This window comes from Diachasma alloeum, unplaced genomic scaffold (genome assembly GCF_001412515.2).
Source record: "Diachasma alloeum isolate Michigan unplaced genomic scaffold, Dall2.0 Dall_scaffold_78908, whole genome shotgun sequence".
Lineage (NCBI taxonomy): Eukaryota > Metazoa > Arthropoda > Insecta > Hymenoptera > Braconidae > Diachasma > Diachasma alloeum.
In genome coordinates this window covers 2,921,856-2,938,185 of record NW_021683643.1, presented here as the reverse complement: position 1 = coordinate 2,938,185, position 16,330 = coordinate 2,921,856, and the positions used below count along the sequence as shown (strand labels likewise).

At 37.2% G+C, this 16,330-nt stretch overlaps 3 protein-coding genes across 7 annotated transcripts in view; 1 reads left to right on the top strand and 2 right to left on the bottom strand.

Annotated features, from left to right (window-relative positions):
* Window positions 1-4: 4 nt before the first annotated feature.
* Window positions 5-11,327, top strand: LOC107047861 (WD repeat-containing protein WRAP73). The gene is made up of 7 exons (XM_015270734.2): window positions 5-213; window positions 1,577-1,759; window positions 2,602-2,781; window positions 8,718-8,999; window positions 9,604-9,778; window positions 10,072-10,281; window positions 10,363-11,327. Exons 1-7 carry the CDS (start codon window positions 73-75, stop codon window positions 10,563-10,565), a joined length of 1,374 nt encoding a protein of 457 aa, XP_015126220.1. The 5' UTR covers window positions 5-72; the 3' UTR covers window positions 10,566-11,327.
* Window positions 2,783-6,678, bottom strand: LOC107047860 (probable elongator complex protein 2). The gene is made up of 2 exons (XM_015270732.2): window positions 4,901-6,678; window positions 2,783-3,597 (listed from the first exon to the last, which is right to left on the bottom strand). Exons 1-2 carry the CDS (start codon window positions 6,484-6,486, stop codon window positions 2,808-2,810), a joined length of 2,376 nt encoding a protein of 791 aa, XP_015126218.1. The 5' UTR covers window positions 6,487-6,678; the 3' UTR covers window positions 2,783-2,807.
* Window positions 11,328-12,437: 1,110 nt separating the features above from the next.
* Window positions 12,438-16,330, bottom strand: part of LOC107047859 (zinc finger protein OZF) — a 7,293-nt gene continuing 3,400 nt past the window's right edge. For 4 of the 5 annotated variants that reach the window (XM_015270729.1, XM_015270726.1, XM_015270727.1 and 1 more), the window contains 3 exons: window positions 15,815-15,885; window positions 14,437-14,580; window positions 12,438-14,322 (listed from right to left, as the gene is read on the bottom strand). In XM_015270729.1, the coding sequence (XP_015126215.1) occupies window positions 12,724-14,322; window positions 14,437-14,580; window positions 15,815-15,859 (1,788 nt within the window). In that variant the 5' untranslated portion in view covers window positions 15,860-15,885 and the 3' untranslated portion in view covers window positions 12,438-12,723. Of the gene's footprint in view, window positions 14,323-14,420; window positions 14,581-15,814; window positions 15,886-16,330 lie in introns of all 5 variants that reach the window. The other variant, XM_015270731.1, reaches the window with a different exon arrangement.

Below are 16,330 nucleotides of genomic sequence, written 5' to 3'. Positions count from 1 at the left end.
AGTTTGGAGGGAATCAGGAGGTTTGTTGTGGTTGAAGGGTTCTTTTGGAGTTGATGACGTTTATTGACGAACATGTTTCGAATCAATCGAGATCTCTGCTGCTTCTCGACCTCTGGCAAGTATTTCGTTACTGCACATCAACAGGAGTTGATTCTCAGGGATTGCAGGACACTGGAGAACGTTCAAACGTTCTCTTTTCAGGAGTTCATTGAGGTAAAGATCAGCGGATGCAAATGAAATTCATTATTGGCGGTTTTTTAAAGAATGTTTTCTGTAGATTAGAACATTTCTTAGGAAAGGTTTTGATGCATTTTCTTGTGACGTCAGTTATTATAGTGAGATAATTCGGTAATTAGGTATCTCAGAATATGACTCATAAAAAGTGAAAACCTAGCGAATTCGTTAGAAAATTCTGTTGGGTTTCTATTGAATTTTCTATTAGTTTTTGCCTGATTCTATTGAAATGTTCAATAGAAAAAGTCAATAGAATTCGATTTTTCTATGTAACTTATTCTTTTCAGATATTTTCTATAGAATTTCCTCGGCTCCAATTTTCTTAAGTTTTTTTCATTCTACGTTTCTTTCCTTGTAATCAAGAAAATCAAACAAAAAAATTGCAAAATTTGAGCTAAAGAAATTCTATAGAAAATATGCCAATAAAATAAATTCTGTAGAAAAATCGAATTCTTTTGACTTTTTCTGTAGAATATTTTCTATTGAACATTCCAATAGAATTGGCTGAAAACTAATAGGAAGTTCAATAGAAATTCTATAAAACTTGCCAATGAAATCGCTAGGTTTTTCTATTAAATTTTGAATCCATGTTGGGAGAAAACATTTTGGAAAACAAATTTTTCCCAACGATGAGTTAGAAGGCACCCACGCAAACAAACTAACAATATTTAATGGAAAGAAGAAATCGATTACACAACAAAAAAAATGGAAGAAAAAATTGCAAAGTAAGTTGACAAAGTTCTTCGAAATTTCACAATCATATCTGAACAGATTGAGAATAAAAATATTTAATATTTGGGAACTAAATATTTGGAACATCGCACTGATAATCGCATATATAGATTACACTTCATCGATTTGTAATTAATCATAACGTATTATCGAATAATTACAAAAAATTCTCACAACGCACAGACGCCGAACAATAACTGAATGTCAGGAAAAAATAAAAAACTTTTAGCTGAACTCGTTGAAATAGGAAATGTAACGGTCAAACATAGGAAATTCCACACTGATAATACAATTCATTGCAACACATTGATTAAAATTGTGGAGCATTAAATGGTGATTAATATTTTAAAAGGCAATTTTTCTGAAGAGCTATTGCTTAAGCTTCTTCCGGCAGAATTATTCTATCGGACACTTTTCCCAAAGAAATGACTTCTGAAAATTATTTTTCACAAAAAAAATGTTCTTCAGACAAATATTTTCTCCAAAGCATTTTTCTGAACAAATTTTATGCGGACACCTCCTAAAACTTACTAAATTATAGATATAGTTTATGGCCGGGTCGAATGTTCGGATAGACGCTCAATAATTATGAGATATTTTTACTTTTCAGTATTTGGAGTGGTCTCCCGGAGGTCAATTGATCCTCTGCGCCAATATCAAGAAAGGAATCATTCAAGTTTATTCGATTAAACATCCAAAATGGAAATACAAATTGACGCAAGGAAGTTCTGGAATAGAAAAGGTCTTTTGGGGTCCTGACGATCGATCAATATTGATTATTTCAGATTTAAGCGTAAGCCTCTTATATGCAGAACAATTTTTCTTATATCGATCTCTTGAGATATTTCAATAGTGAGATTATGCAATTATTCTGGTGGAACATGACATTTTTATTAAGGGGGGACCACGGTGAAATTTGAATGTCAGTAGGTATTATAGAGACGATTGTAAAAGTTTACAATATGTATTGTAGGTGAAAGAAAGTGGGAAAAAATCCAACTCCGAGATTTTTGAAAAATTCTGAAAGGTTAGAACGGCTCAAAATGTACGAAAACGTCCTAGTGCCTCCATTTCCAACTGATGGAGCTGAAATTTGGGTAATACATAGTTGAAATATGTGAAAAAAAACCGAAGACGGATTTAAAAAGTAGTGATTTTTTACATGTATAAATACTTTTTTCTCCCCAGTGGTATGCCCCAATCTGTTGTAATTTCAACGAAATCCAAGTACGTACTATCTTAATGAATTACAAATTCAAATTTCACAGCGGTCTCCCCTTAATCATACATTCATTTCGGAAACGAGTGAATTTAGAGAAGGTCTAGAAATAATTTTTGCCCCAGAGATAATTTTCCATCAGAGATATGTCTTGATAATTGTCCTTGAAAAATAATTTATTGGACACATCAAGTGATAACACTAATCATTTCAAACGTGAAGTGATGAATACTTGTACATTCATCTTAGTAAGCAATTATTTTACGACAAAGAGATGATTTCCAGTCAAACCACTCATAAATAAAATAATTTCACAATTAGATAAAATTGATGAATAAACTCGAATAATCTCACCCTCTCCCCCATCAATTTCCCTTCTGATTTATTACAAAATCGCCTTCCAATCAATTCTTCAGGTGCATATGTCAGTCTGGACATTAGACGACCACAATTTAACGAATATCTGGAGTTTGAAATCTTCAACGCCTCAGAACATCGCCCTCAACATTCCCCACAGACAGTTATCAGTCATAGTATCAAAAGAAGGGAGGGACTGGGTCGAAATATACGAAACAACGACGTGGAAACTAACAAGAGTAAGTTTACAAAACATCTTTATTAATTAAATATCCTCTCCCAAAATTCTTGAGATCTCTATATCGTAAATCTTCACAGCTCGATCAGAACTGCAGCTCGCCAACTGCACCACTCCTTCTGTATTATTCGGTCTAAACGATAGTCGTTTAACAGTTCTGTGATGTGCAGCAGAAGTGTCCAGCTCCAAACAATCCAGAAACCTTCCTTCATTGTTTTCAAAATTGATTCTCTTCACTTCGATTCTTCCCTCTTCGACCCCAATAGCCAGAACATAATTATTCCCTTTTAAAATCTCTCGGTGGAAGGCGAGGGCAGTGACGGAACTACCCTGGAGGTCCAAGCTCCCCACAGGTTTAGGAGTTTCGCCTTTCGAAAGACTGTCAGCATTCCAGAGTCCGATTTTACCTTCTCTGGATCCTGTGGCAAAATATTTCGAGTCTGGAGTCCAACAACAGCACCAGATTATCCTGGTGTGCAGGGCATTGGCAGCAGGACTGACTAAAATCACTTCATAGTTAATGTTATCGTTGTTAGAATCCTGGAGACTTCTGTAAAGGGCCCATCTCCTGTCTCTCGATACAGAAATCAAAAATTGATCGTTTGGAGAAAATTCCATCTGAGTCACTGTCAATCTGTGCGCGGAGAGTTTCTGGATTTGCCCCCAGGTCTTGGTACTCCAGAGAATGATGCTGGAGTGCTCAGCATTGGCTGATTTACAAGAAGTCGCGAGTATCCTTCCATCGCGCCTCGCTGCCATCGCGAATATTTCGTAGCCGTGGCCATACAGTTTCTCCAACTCTGGCCACAGTGTGTACCTGTGGCACCCAAAATAATATATGAATTTATATGGGAAGGATATCCAAGTATCTTTTACAGTTTGGTACAGACCACACTATTTTTTTATATTTTTTTTTCTATTGGTAAGTATCAACCCAAAGGGCTATTTACAAAAATAAATTTCATACAGAGTACGTGAGACCACACTATAGATTCATTTCAATCATCCATTTTCAATCATCAAATTTGTCAATTAAATTGCGTGAGAAAAAATTGAAAAAAATCGTGAATCAGTGATTCAGTGGCATTCACATTACATTTTGTACACAATTATTATTTTTTTAAACATTCGTTGTTCAGAAATAAGTAATTGAAATTGTTCAAACTTTCGGAAATCTTTTTTTTTTAGAGATGAAATCTATTTATGGCAAAATTTTGAATATGAATAAGTTTGTTACGATACCGAGCAAATGATTTTCATCGTGGAAAATTGATTGCAGGGATAGCCATATTCATAAATCATAATTACCGTTAAAGTTTGAAGTCAATTAGTTAACATCACTCTTAAATCTTTAATTATTTGAGTAATCATCAATTTAAATATTCGAATTCCGAATTATTTTATTAATCGAAAATCCCTTTTACGAAGTTATAATTATTTACTTAACGGAAAATTTACAGTCCCATATTATCAAATAGTTAATTCATCATCAATCGGAAATTTAAATTATTAATAATATATTATTTTAAAATTGTGATGAGCATATTTAAACCTTTATCAATGTAACTCGGAAATCCTGTTAATACTGAAAAAATCTAATATTGATGGCCATCCCCGATTGATTGTTTGTTAATTATTCACAGAAAATGCTCGCAATTTTCAAAAATTTCAATTTTCAAATTATTTTCTCATCATCGATTTCTCTAACAAAATAAGGTTTCTGAAAATTTAAACAATTTCAATTATTTATGTACAAACAACGAATGTTAAAAAAAATTCTACGCAAAATATAATTTGAATGACGCTGAATATTCATGATTTTTGTCAAATTTTTCTCACGCAATTTAACTGACAAATTTAGTGATTGAAAATGATTGAATTTACAGTGCAGCCTGTACCAAACTTTGAGAGATACTTGGATATCCTTAATTACTTTTCGAAAACATCAAATTTATCAAAAAACGAAGTGACTCAATCGCGTTGAAACGGTCATTTTTCTTCAATTTTTCTTCGTTGTAACGTCAAAATTCTGAGCAACGACGTTACACTACAACCCTTCTATTACCAGCTGCAAATTATTCTGCACATCAAAAACCACAAGAACTACCACCTCAACCTACCTAACAATCTCCTCTTCCGTGGGCGGTCTCTCCACCCTCAAGTCATCACCCTCCACCTCGTCATCAATCCCCTCTCCGTCGACAGCCTTATTCGTCAGCCCCAAAGCAGGAACCGAAGCTCGATCTCCAGTGCTCCTCGGATTCCTCCACTCCAACCCCTCCAAACACTTCTTAAAGTACAAGGGAGCCTCAAAAATCCTCACAACTTTCTCCTCTGCCCCCGAAGCGAACAAATGAGGGGACAGAACCGCCAGACAATTGATATCATACCCATGAATCTGAGGCCTCCCAATTTCGTGCCAAATTTCAGAATTCCCTGATTTCCTCCAGGGGACATGGACCCTCGTCGTCTGGTCCAAGCTCGTGGTAATGAGGTACCGCCCCTCAGGATCCCAATGCAGATCACTGACGTCAGAAAAATGTCCACTGGGTGCAGTCCTGGGGTTCCACCTCTTCAACTCCTCCTCAAACCGCCACATGTGGAACGTTCCTTGATACCCATGAGCCAGGACACTCGTTCCATCTCCATTGAACTTCCCTCCATAGAATCCCAGCGTATTACCCCCCACTTTCCCCAATCGAACGGTTTCCATCCAAACTCCAGCAGAATTAGGCTCCCAGATGATCATAGTTTTATCCAAAGCACTCGATAGTAATTTATTTGGTCTCCTCCACTCCCCGTCCATCAGAACTGGCGGATGCCAGTGTACCCCATAAACCCAATGCTCATGACCACTCAGAATAGACTCCAGAGTCACCTCGAACAGTTGATTCTCCACTGTGAATTCGTTTACCCGATCCTCTGGAGGTTTTTCCTGAGAAGATATCGATATTTTCCACAAACGAATCGTTCCGTCTTGAGATCCTGACGCCAGAAGGGACGCTGTTGGGGAAATCTGCATGATGTCGAGGCACTGGATCCAGTCCTGATGCCCCGTGAGTTGCTTCGACAACTGGAAGTTCAGTTTGGGGGGACCAGAATTTGCTGGAGGCCTGCTCCACGTGAACAGGTGAATCGTTGCGTCGTCCATTACAATAATCAGTGCTGGTGTGTTTCGTGGTCCTGGGAGGTGAGTTATTCTAGCTTCTGTGGGGATTTTTCCCTTCAGGTCGAGTGTTTGTTTGTCTGAGATGGTCCCAGAGGAGGTTCTGAGCCAGACCGAGAAGATTTCTTTGAAGGACGAGGCACAAATCAGCAGAGGTCGATTTTCTCCTTTCTCTTCGTTTCGATCTTCCTCGTTGCTGTTGAGATAAGCTGCGTGCGCTGTTGTCAGTTGATCTCCCAGGGTTATAGTTATGTTTGGGGTGAATGTCACGGGGGTTTTGCTCCAGACGATGACAGAACCGTCTCGAGAACCTGATAGAATCTCGGTTTCTGGAGTGGTTCGATCTGTTTCGATCCATTGGACCACTTTCACCTGAGAGGAGTGCTTGTGCAGTGTTTGGAGGACTTTGCCGGTGGTCTCCACGTTCGGGTCGTAAATTGCGATGGAGTTCGAGTATCCATAGCAGACGAGACCGTTTGTGCCCCAGTCTACCGCGCGGGGTTGAGAGTTGCAGGCGCATGATATATAAGTCGTTGACATCTTGAGTCGTTTTTAATAATTTCCAGTTTTTGTCAATTGGAAATTATCAAATTACTCACTCATTTGCCTGGGTTTCTTCAATTAGTTTCTGGTGGTTATTGTTGTTTACGACGTGGGATAACCTAGCTGCTGCTCGTGTGGTTTCGGAGCACACACTGGCATTTTTGTCACGTGGTTCACAGATGGTGGAAGAATGCGCGGGAATTACAGGTAACATTAAAAAACTGGAGTTGTCAGGCGGAGCAGTCTCTGATTTCGTTGATTATAAATTATGAAGGTTTTCATACTCAATTCGATGAAAGTCATTGGAAACAGGGGGGGGGGTACAGAATCTGTCCGACAGAAGACATTTTCCCGTTACTTTATGCGTCAATGCCCTGTTTCTTTTTGCTTCCGCATGGAAGCATTGGAATCGGTCTATTTTTAATTTGTCTAATTTTTGCAGGGAAATGAATTTTTTCTTCTCGTATACCCTTTCGGGTCTTTACGATTTGTTCCCTTCCCACCCCCCAGCCCCCTCTACCGCATTCGCCGAAGGACAAGGGAAAAACTCATTTGAGGGGAAAAACCTGCCCAGGTACAGTCGTCTCTTGCGAGACTCCCGCTCGACAATGAAACCGTGAGATTTAGAGTGTCACAAATTTTGGCCCCCTCAGCCGGGAATCGAACCGGGGTCTCCCGCATGCCAATCCCACACTCCAACCATACAGCCACCGCCGTTTTTTTTTGTTTAACCTTGTTTTTATTCACTAGTACAGAAGATATTTACAATTATTTACAGTTTATTTACATAAAAAAAAACAGAGATATAAAAAAATTTAACGTTCGTTATCGCATTTTTTTAAACTTTGGCCACTTAGTGGCTCTCGGGTTTAAACAGTATATTGTTTTTAATTAATATGTTCCTATAGCGATATTTTTATGATAATTTTTGTTCCTTTATAAAGCATTATGTGTCGGTGTTGAGTGCGCTCAAAAAAAAAAAGCAAAGACACCGCCACCGCCGTCGGTGGAAATGATGTATAATAGAATGGTCTGAAATGTAAAAATACGACGTTTGACCAACCCGCGTGTATGTATGGGTCAACTTTAAGAAAATTGAAAAATTAAAGGACTAAAATAATTCTTAAAAAATCTGAAATTTTGTCAGGTTATAGGTATTAATGAGAACTAACTGTGTGCTCCATTTTAGCCCAATCGATCCAGCCGTTTTTGAGATTCGCTATTTGTTTCTAAAACGTTTTTCACAAATATCTCAAAAACTAATCAACCGATTTCAATTTTTTTTGCAAAGTATTCGTCTTGATGTCATCTTAGTCAATCAAAATATATATACCCGTTCATACAAAGTTTCCGAGATATTTTCAGTTTTCACTTTTTAATGAAAAACGGCAGTGTCTATTCACACGCTTCACGGTAACTTGGACCGTGGATATACGGGACGTTTTCTCGTGGATTCAAGGTAATTTCTATCGTGGATATACGGGAGATCGTGGACCCTCAACTTTTACTTCTCAAATTAAATCTAGACAATAAACTAGACACATCGAATCAACTGATAAGTGATATGCAGATAGTAGACTAGTAAATAATTTTCTCAAAATATTAATTCGCTGAATACGAATATCAGTATCAGAATATCAGAATATCAAACGCAAATAAAAAATGAAATAAATAGTTGAATAAACGCAAATAAAAAATGAAATAAATAGTCTTTTACGAAACTATATATTCCGAAATATAGTGCAAATGATTTTAAGAGTGATTTCCCAACCGGCGGGGACTCCTAGATCCCACTCGACAATGTTGTCACAACTCTGGTTTTGAATTCTACTTCCAGTGTTCAAAACCAAAGTTCATAGCAGAGATGGCAGATAAGATGAGTGAGAATCTACCGTGGAGCGTGCGAATAGACACTGCCATAAAAAACCGAAAAATTAAAATATTGCTTAGGCCGTTTAAAATTCAGTAGCGAAGTGATAGCAAAATTGTTATTATAAACTTTTTTATGGAGCCGATTGAGCGCTACAACAAATGTAATTACGAAAATTTCGCTATCGACCTTCGATTCCGAAATATTCTTTAAAAACTCAACTGGGAGATAAGTCGACTGAAACCGTTTTACCACTTCGCTACTGAATTATTCGGAAACTTGATCATTATTAAGTTAATTTCACATTTAAACATTTTACCGGTGATTTTTCCACTTTTTCGTCATTCTTTTGTTTCAGAAATTGATGTGTGATAAATTATTCGGAATCGATGGAGTGTCCTGGTCCCCCAATGGAGAACTATTGGCGATTTGGTGTTCCACTATTGAGAAATCGAAACTATTGGTCTATTCTATCGTGACGGACTCGCACATAGGAGCATTCAGTGAGGCGGATAAATATAAGAATGGATTATCGAATGGCATTAGCAAAATTGCTGGGGAAAAGAATGTTAAGGGGATTGATAAAGTGGTGTGGAGCCCCGGAGGTCAATTATTAGCTATCGCCGGATATAATGAGACGGTAAAATTGTAAAACAAATATATCCTTCACAATGAACAGATTTCTCTAGTGAAATGGCAATAGATTGTTACTCTCTCATCCTCAGTAAATACCAGATAACACGAATTCCAGAGGAAATGCATTAAAAAAATCGAAGATTGCCGAACGAGAATCGAACACAAATGCGCAGAATGCCAGATGAGGGAGATACTTAGCTCCGAAAATTCAAATTCGATGGTATCTCGAGTTCTCGTTTACCAATGTTGACCAAAATTTTCTGGCACAACTTAGGAGCATTAAAATCCTTTCTGTCACAGCGAGAAATTTTTTTTTTCAATGTGACGATAAAATTTTTTAATGAGTTGGTTTAGGGAATTTCACGCAGTATTGTTTAAATTTAAAAATAATTCATACATTTCGTTTTGTTTTTTTCACTATGTTTTTATGAGGAATGGCACTTTCCTATTATAACCCATGTTGGATTCGAAAAATAATGAGTGGATGGAGTTGCTCACGAGGAATTATCTAATAGTATATTACGATACAAGTGAAAAAAAGGAGTTGTTGACGAGGCATTTGCTCAATGACTTTTCTGATAAAATAATTGTTATAACAAAATTCACAGGTTGCAATTATTAATCACGTCACCTGGACCGTAATTCTATCATTATACTGTGATCCGGTTATAAGAGAGAGTAATTACCTTGGAAAAGTATTCAAAGAAATTGAAGTGAAAAGGAGAGACTGGGCGACTGATATCAATTTAGTTTCCATTCCTGACCAGCATATCAGATACAAAAGTACGTATTGAATCATTATTATTACTGATCGTTAAAAATTGACGATCCATGGAATCCAGTGGTCATACGCAATAGATTCAATATTTGTTTATAATCTCTGTTGCAAGTATCTTCAATGTACAGTGATTTATGTGAAAAAAATTAGTAAAACTCGGAATTTTTCATGTGACAAAATTTGGTAAACCTGAATTTTCAATAGATTTGGTAAAAAATCTTTTCAAATAATTCCCACTATTCAACTACGAAAACTTTTGCAAATATATCGACAATGAGAATGATTTTTTTTTTTGCAGTGCAGGAAATCAATGAAAGACCTATCAACATTCAAATCGACACTAAACCGATAAATTGGGACGTAACAATCGCTGCGATTGATATTATGGAGTTTAGTCCTTGTGGGAGGTTTTTAGCTGTGAGGCATCAGCTGTATCCAACCACTGTATGGATCTGGGATCTTGTGGATGACTGTGTTGATTACCTTTTATTAAAAAATTCCATCTCCGGTAAAAGAGAAGTTTCAATCATTCGAACGAGTATTCTAAATTGATTGTGGAATGTCAAGATTCGTTTATTTTACGTTTTAGGAATTTCTTGGGAACCGAACAAAATTCGTCTTCTGGTTTCGTCCGAATCGTCTTTGATTTTTGAGTGGAGACCAAGAACAACAGCCACTTGTTTAGAGTCCCCCAAAGCCATGAAAGTATTGAACTCCAAATGGAGTCCACAAGGGGAAATCCTGGCTCTCCAAGGGTACAACAAAGCCTCGATCATTCGTATCACTGACTGATATTTATTGAAATCACATAGAATATATGAATCTATCTGTACAATAATTTATTACATTTTCTACTCAAGTAACCTTGCTTGCCCAATGATTTTTTTAATTGATTTATCTCTCCTATGGGCACTAAAATTAAAAAATCCATTAGTATTCGGAAACTTGCAGATACCAAACTAACTTAATAAATTTTGAATTATTCAAAAACAAGAAAGAATAGAGAACGAAAAAAGGCCTAATCAGAGTTTACCGAAAAATCATTGGAATATGTAAATTCTTCTCGGAAAATGACTGATGAGAAAACTGCATCATTATAGTTACTTCACACTCCAAATGATTCTCCAAAGATACAACTAAATATGAATAATTTATGAGAATCCCCTAAATAATATTCATGCGGATTCCAATACAAAATCTGCGAATTCTTTTGTACAATAATCTGCTAATTGTTACACTCACATAAAATTATTTACAAAATAGCTAAGACAATCTTCCCTCCCTCTTTATGAAATTAAATGAACTATAAACAGCCTAGAATTCTCATTTATACTTTCAGACTCATCCAATTATTCGAAACATGATTTTTCAAAATGATTCTCATTTTTATTCAGAGCATTCGATTCAATAGTAAAGTGAAAAATAATCTGGATCCAAGTCCCGTATTTTAGTAGACATTTTTAAAATTGGACCTAAAATGTCTCTACAACACAGAAAAAAACGGCAGAGGTCTCAAACAAGTCTTACTTGTGCCAAAAAAATCGTTTGTTAAAAATGATCAAAAAAGGATTTTTTTGTGCCAAAGATGTGAAGCATGCGCCGAGATTGAAAATTTTTATTGCAAATGTTGGAATATTCGAGCACAGCTCTTTCTATTGTATTGTAAATATTCTTTTTCTATTGTACAAAAACTGCTTGACAAAGATTTATGACATAATGGGAAAAAAGTTCTAGAAAAAGACTAATTTAGGATCCGTTGTGCTCCGTACTCGAGAGCAGTTTAATCCTAAACATATTCTGAAATTTGAAGAAGGATTGTATCCTCTTGACATAAAACTTTATTATTTTGTTTTTCATTTTCCCAGTGAAAGTTTTCACTTGGTTATCGCCTTCGGTGTCAGCAGAACAGTCTTCTAGTACAGACGTGCCTTCCTCGTGCAAATAAAGAGATTATTATAAAGTATCTCATTGCTTTGCCACATTTATTTATTCACTTGCACCCATATTCCATTAGCAAAAATGGATTTAGCCTTTTCAAAAAAATTTCATTCTCTCTGCAAGCAAAAAATGTAATTTCTAGCACTACTTCGTTGTTCGATGCTCCCCTATTTATTTTGCTCCCGGCAAGTGCTCTTTGTGCATGAAACGAGGGATAGTAATTTCTCGTGTTAGGTATTCAATAATCACAGACAAAAAATAAATTCTTAAGTGAAATAATAATGATGATATGAGAGCAATCTTGTAACTTAGGGACTAAATATTTCTCAATAAACTGCCCTGTATAAAAGATATTTTATCCTGAAAAGGCAAATATTTCGTTGTCGTTAAAAGCAGAGCAATTAGAATAAGCTGGTTAATTTTTGGACAATTTCAACTTGCATTGAATATTCCATAAATAATAAAATGAACATTGTACTGATTATTTCATCTTTCAATAATATTATTCGTGCATAATCGTGTGATCAATTATTTTTTCTATTGATCGACATTTAATAAATAAAAAAATATGGCCAGTGGTCCAGAAATTATGGGTTTCGGCTGCATTCATCTATTTCTCAATTTAATCCTTTATTTTGAATCCGTTTAGGTGATTCTTTTATTTTAGATCCTACCACAAAACTCGAACTTCCCTTAACCGTCCAGCAATTGTCCTGTTCACCCTATTCATGTTTGAGACTTTTAAATTCGAACCAAACCATTATTTTTTTGGTAATTTTCAACTAGCGATTTTGTTGACCCAAATAAGACTCGTTTGACAACTTGTTCGTTTTTCTCTCAGTGAAAAACAACCTTTCCAAGGTATTTGCCAGTTTCCTTCTGTTCAAAGATATTTCTCAAAAACTGATTTTCAAATGAAACTAATTCACCTCATTGTCCTATCGCCTCTCGCTACTGAATAAATCACACCTTTCGCCGTAAAAAAACTCGAAAGTCCAAAAATTCCAAATGTTCACGCACTGCTCTGTCCCATATCCTCGAACTCATCTCCTTCACTTTTAATCTTCTTCCTCTCCTTCTCCCCCACGAGCTCCAGGAAATGTTTCCTCAAGATTCCCTCATCCTCAAAACTCTCCTCATCCTTCCTATACTCCTCTTCTCCCTCCCCCTCATGCACCTGCACATGACTAACCAACGTGCTTTTCATCTTAAAACTCTTCTTACAAATAAAACACACATAGGGTCTATCCCCGGCATGTCCAATCATATGTTTCTTCAACCCCAACTTATCCTTGAACCTCTTTTCACAGATTCTACAAGCATGCCTCTTATCCCCAGTATGCATCACCAGGTGAGCATTGAGCCTCGTCTTCTCCCTGAAGGCCATATCACAGAAATCACAGGCAAATGGTTTTTCGCCAGTGTGCACTAACACGTGTCTATTAAGATCAGACTTTCTGGTGAATATTTTCTCACATATCTTACAGTCGTACTGTCCCCCAGTGTGAGACAACATGTGACTCGTCAAGTCCGATTTTCTCGCCAAGAATTTATGACAGATGTGGCACTCGAAGGGCTTCTCACCTGTGTGCACCACCATGTGAGAGTTCAACTTGGTTTTCTCCCTGAACGTCATGAGACACTCTTTACATTCATAAGGACGTTCTCCAGTGTGCACCATCGTGTGTCTAATCAATTCTGAATTCCTTTTATAAGTCTTCTCGCAGATTGTGCAGGCGAAGGGCCTCTCCTCACTGTGAGTCATTATGTGGTTCTTCAATGGTGTCCTCTGGGCAAAAGACAGGGGACACAAAGCACAACGAAACGGTTTCACTGCTTGCGATTTATTTTTGGTATTATTTTTATGCTCTCTTGAGTCTAATTTCTTGCTTTTCCCTGGTGCTTCTTCTCTGCAGTGTTGCTCACAGAGTTTACAAGAGGTATTTGATGGAGAGGAGGCTTTATCATTATCTTCTTGGAGATTATGATCATGATGGCAGGCACAATAGTCGGTTAATGACTGAGTCAAATGTGCCTGTAGGTGACTTCGAAGACAACTTTTGAAGGAAAATACTTTGCTACAGATTCCACATTCCAGGGGAGACTTCGAAGAGACAGATGGGGTAGGGATTTTTGTCTCCATGTGCTTCAACATGTGGGAGTAGAGGGCATGATCGTCTGAGAAGATCTCCTGGCAAATTTGACAGATGAGGGAGGACGAGTGGGAGCGGAGGTGGGCTATCATTGATTCATTGTTTAGGAACCATTTGTTGCAGAGTGAACACTGGATCTTGCAGAATTTTGAGGTGTGGGAAATACTGGGGTAGCCCTCGTGGGTCAGAGCCTCTTCTATGTTCGTAGCTGGAACTGTTATTCGCAATTTTTTGGCCAGTTTAGTACGTGTCTCGAATTTTTTCAGTATTTCTTGTTTTTGTAGGCGTTGTTCGCCTCCTCCTCGTCTTTCCTCTTTATCTTCATCTTGCTCTTCTGTATCTTCTTTCGTTTTTGGAGTTACTTGGTGGTTCATGTGGAGTCTGAAGGAGGAACTCGTGCTGGCAATCTGGGAGACCCAAGTGTGGTGGGCGTTTTGATCCTCTAAATCTAATTTCACCTGGAAGAAAGACTTTTTTTTTAGAGGGGCTGCAGGGGTGGCCGAGGGGAAGTGAGTGAGAGAAGTCGAGGACTTGGAGAAGTAGAAAGCAGTCATACTCTATGTTATCATCACCATTTCATTGGGAAAATCGACCTCCTGGGTCTCTATAGGCAGGAACACTTTCTCGAAGGTCGAGGCACAGATGTCCTCAATGTAGGAAGTGGGTAGAAGGCGGTCGGACTCTTCTTTCAGCACTACGCTGACAAAGTTTTCTTCCTGAAGTTAGAGATTTCGGTCATTGTTTCATGATTATTTCAGTAATAAAATGATGCAGACTCTATTCTACTTTCTTTTGGATATCTATTATTTTAGACCATGAAGTTTTTTAGAAGAGGGATCTCTTTGCGATCTCAAGATTAGCCATCAAATCCAATAGGAAAGTGATGCAAGAAAAATTTCATGTTCATTATTTTGGAAATGTCTTCAAAATTGGTGGATTTAGAGAAGCATCGCGAGTATGTATAAAATTATTTACAAAACGGATCGTTTGATCCCTCCTGAGATCATTACTGAGATAGATTAATTGTAAAGTCTAACTGAGAAGAGGACGTCCATAAATTTTATGGAAACTATGTTTCTGGGGACTAATTTACAGGGAAATGTCAAGATCTAGGGGAGCATGGGGCAAAATGAAACACGGGGCAAAATGAAACAGTGGGAAAATCTCATCATCTAAAGGAGATAGGACATTTTTGAAGGGGACCTTTTTTGTAGCTTGTAAAATTCTCTACAAAAAAGGTTTTCATGAAAATCGTCCTATCTCCCTTAGATCACAAGATTTTCTTGCTGTTTCATTTTGCCCCGTGTTTCATTTTGCCCCACCGTCCCCTAGGGATCGACGGTAGTCGTGTCGGCAAGAATAATCAATCCACTAATTAATAATTCGTTTAACTTGATTGTCGTTTATTCAATCGCGTCAAGAAATATATACAAAAAGTATTAGTAGGTCAGATGGTCGACTTGTTGAGTATCAGACGGTTAGTGCCAGACTGAATTCGTATTCGTACGCGAAGAGAAATATTCGATAAAAATTTCGTATCTTTGGCGTAATTTCGGAGCGAAATGTAGTTGTAGGAAATTTTACGGAACTGTCACGGAATTTTTCCAGAGCGTTCCGTAATTTTTATCGGAATCTCCTGTAAAAAATTACGATACCGTCACTTAAATTTTATGAGGCGATTCCGTAATCGGTGAGCGAATTGTGAGTTCCGTAATTTTTACTGAACATTTCTCTTTGTGTAATCGGATCAAATATTACAAAGTAACGCGCGACGTGTTGTATGTATGTAAGAGTGAGATGTGTGAATTTCTTGAATGAATGTTTCTGAAGGAAGTTTTTGATTCTGGTGATATTTGCAAAATGGTTTTCGCGGTTTTTCTCCAGTTTCAAGGATTCATAAAGGATTACCATCATTGTTATTTTAGTTGGATCATCAATTTGTTGACTCACCATTGTTCTATTTGTTGACATGGTCTGAGAATTTGGATTTTTCATTTAAAAAATTTCCAACGATCCATTTCCTATGAAATAAAATAATCAAATTAGAAAACAAGTAGGTGAATGCAATTGTGTGGTTGAACATTTTCGACGCAAAAGGGCATTCATCTTTTTTTGTCATCAATTAATTGATGGCAGGCTTTCGAATGGTTACGTTTTGGTTGTTCGATGGGCTCTTATGGGCTCAATATGATCGGTTAAGTACACTCAGAGAAAAAATTACTTTTGACAATGATGATTTCCTTGATACGAGAAATAGTATATTTCGTAACGAGTGCAAAAAAGTGTCTTTTGGCAAGTGGGAGGTTTATATCACGAGCCGAAGGCGAGTGATATAATCCCACGAGCTAAAAAACATTTTTTCACGAGTTACGAACAATATTTTTCATCACAATGTGGCGGAAATTGGACTTTAAGGCACGCGGAGCGTGCCGAAAAGTTCACTTTTCGTCACAGCGTGATGAAAAT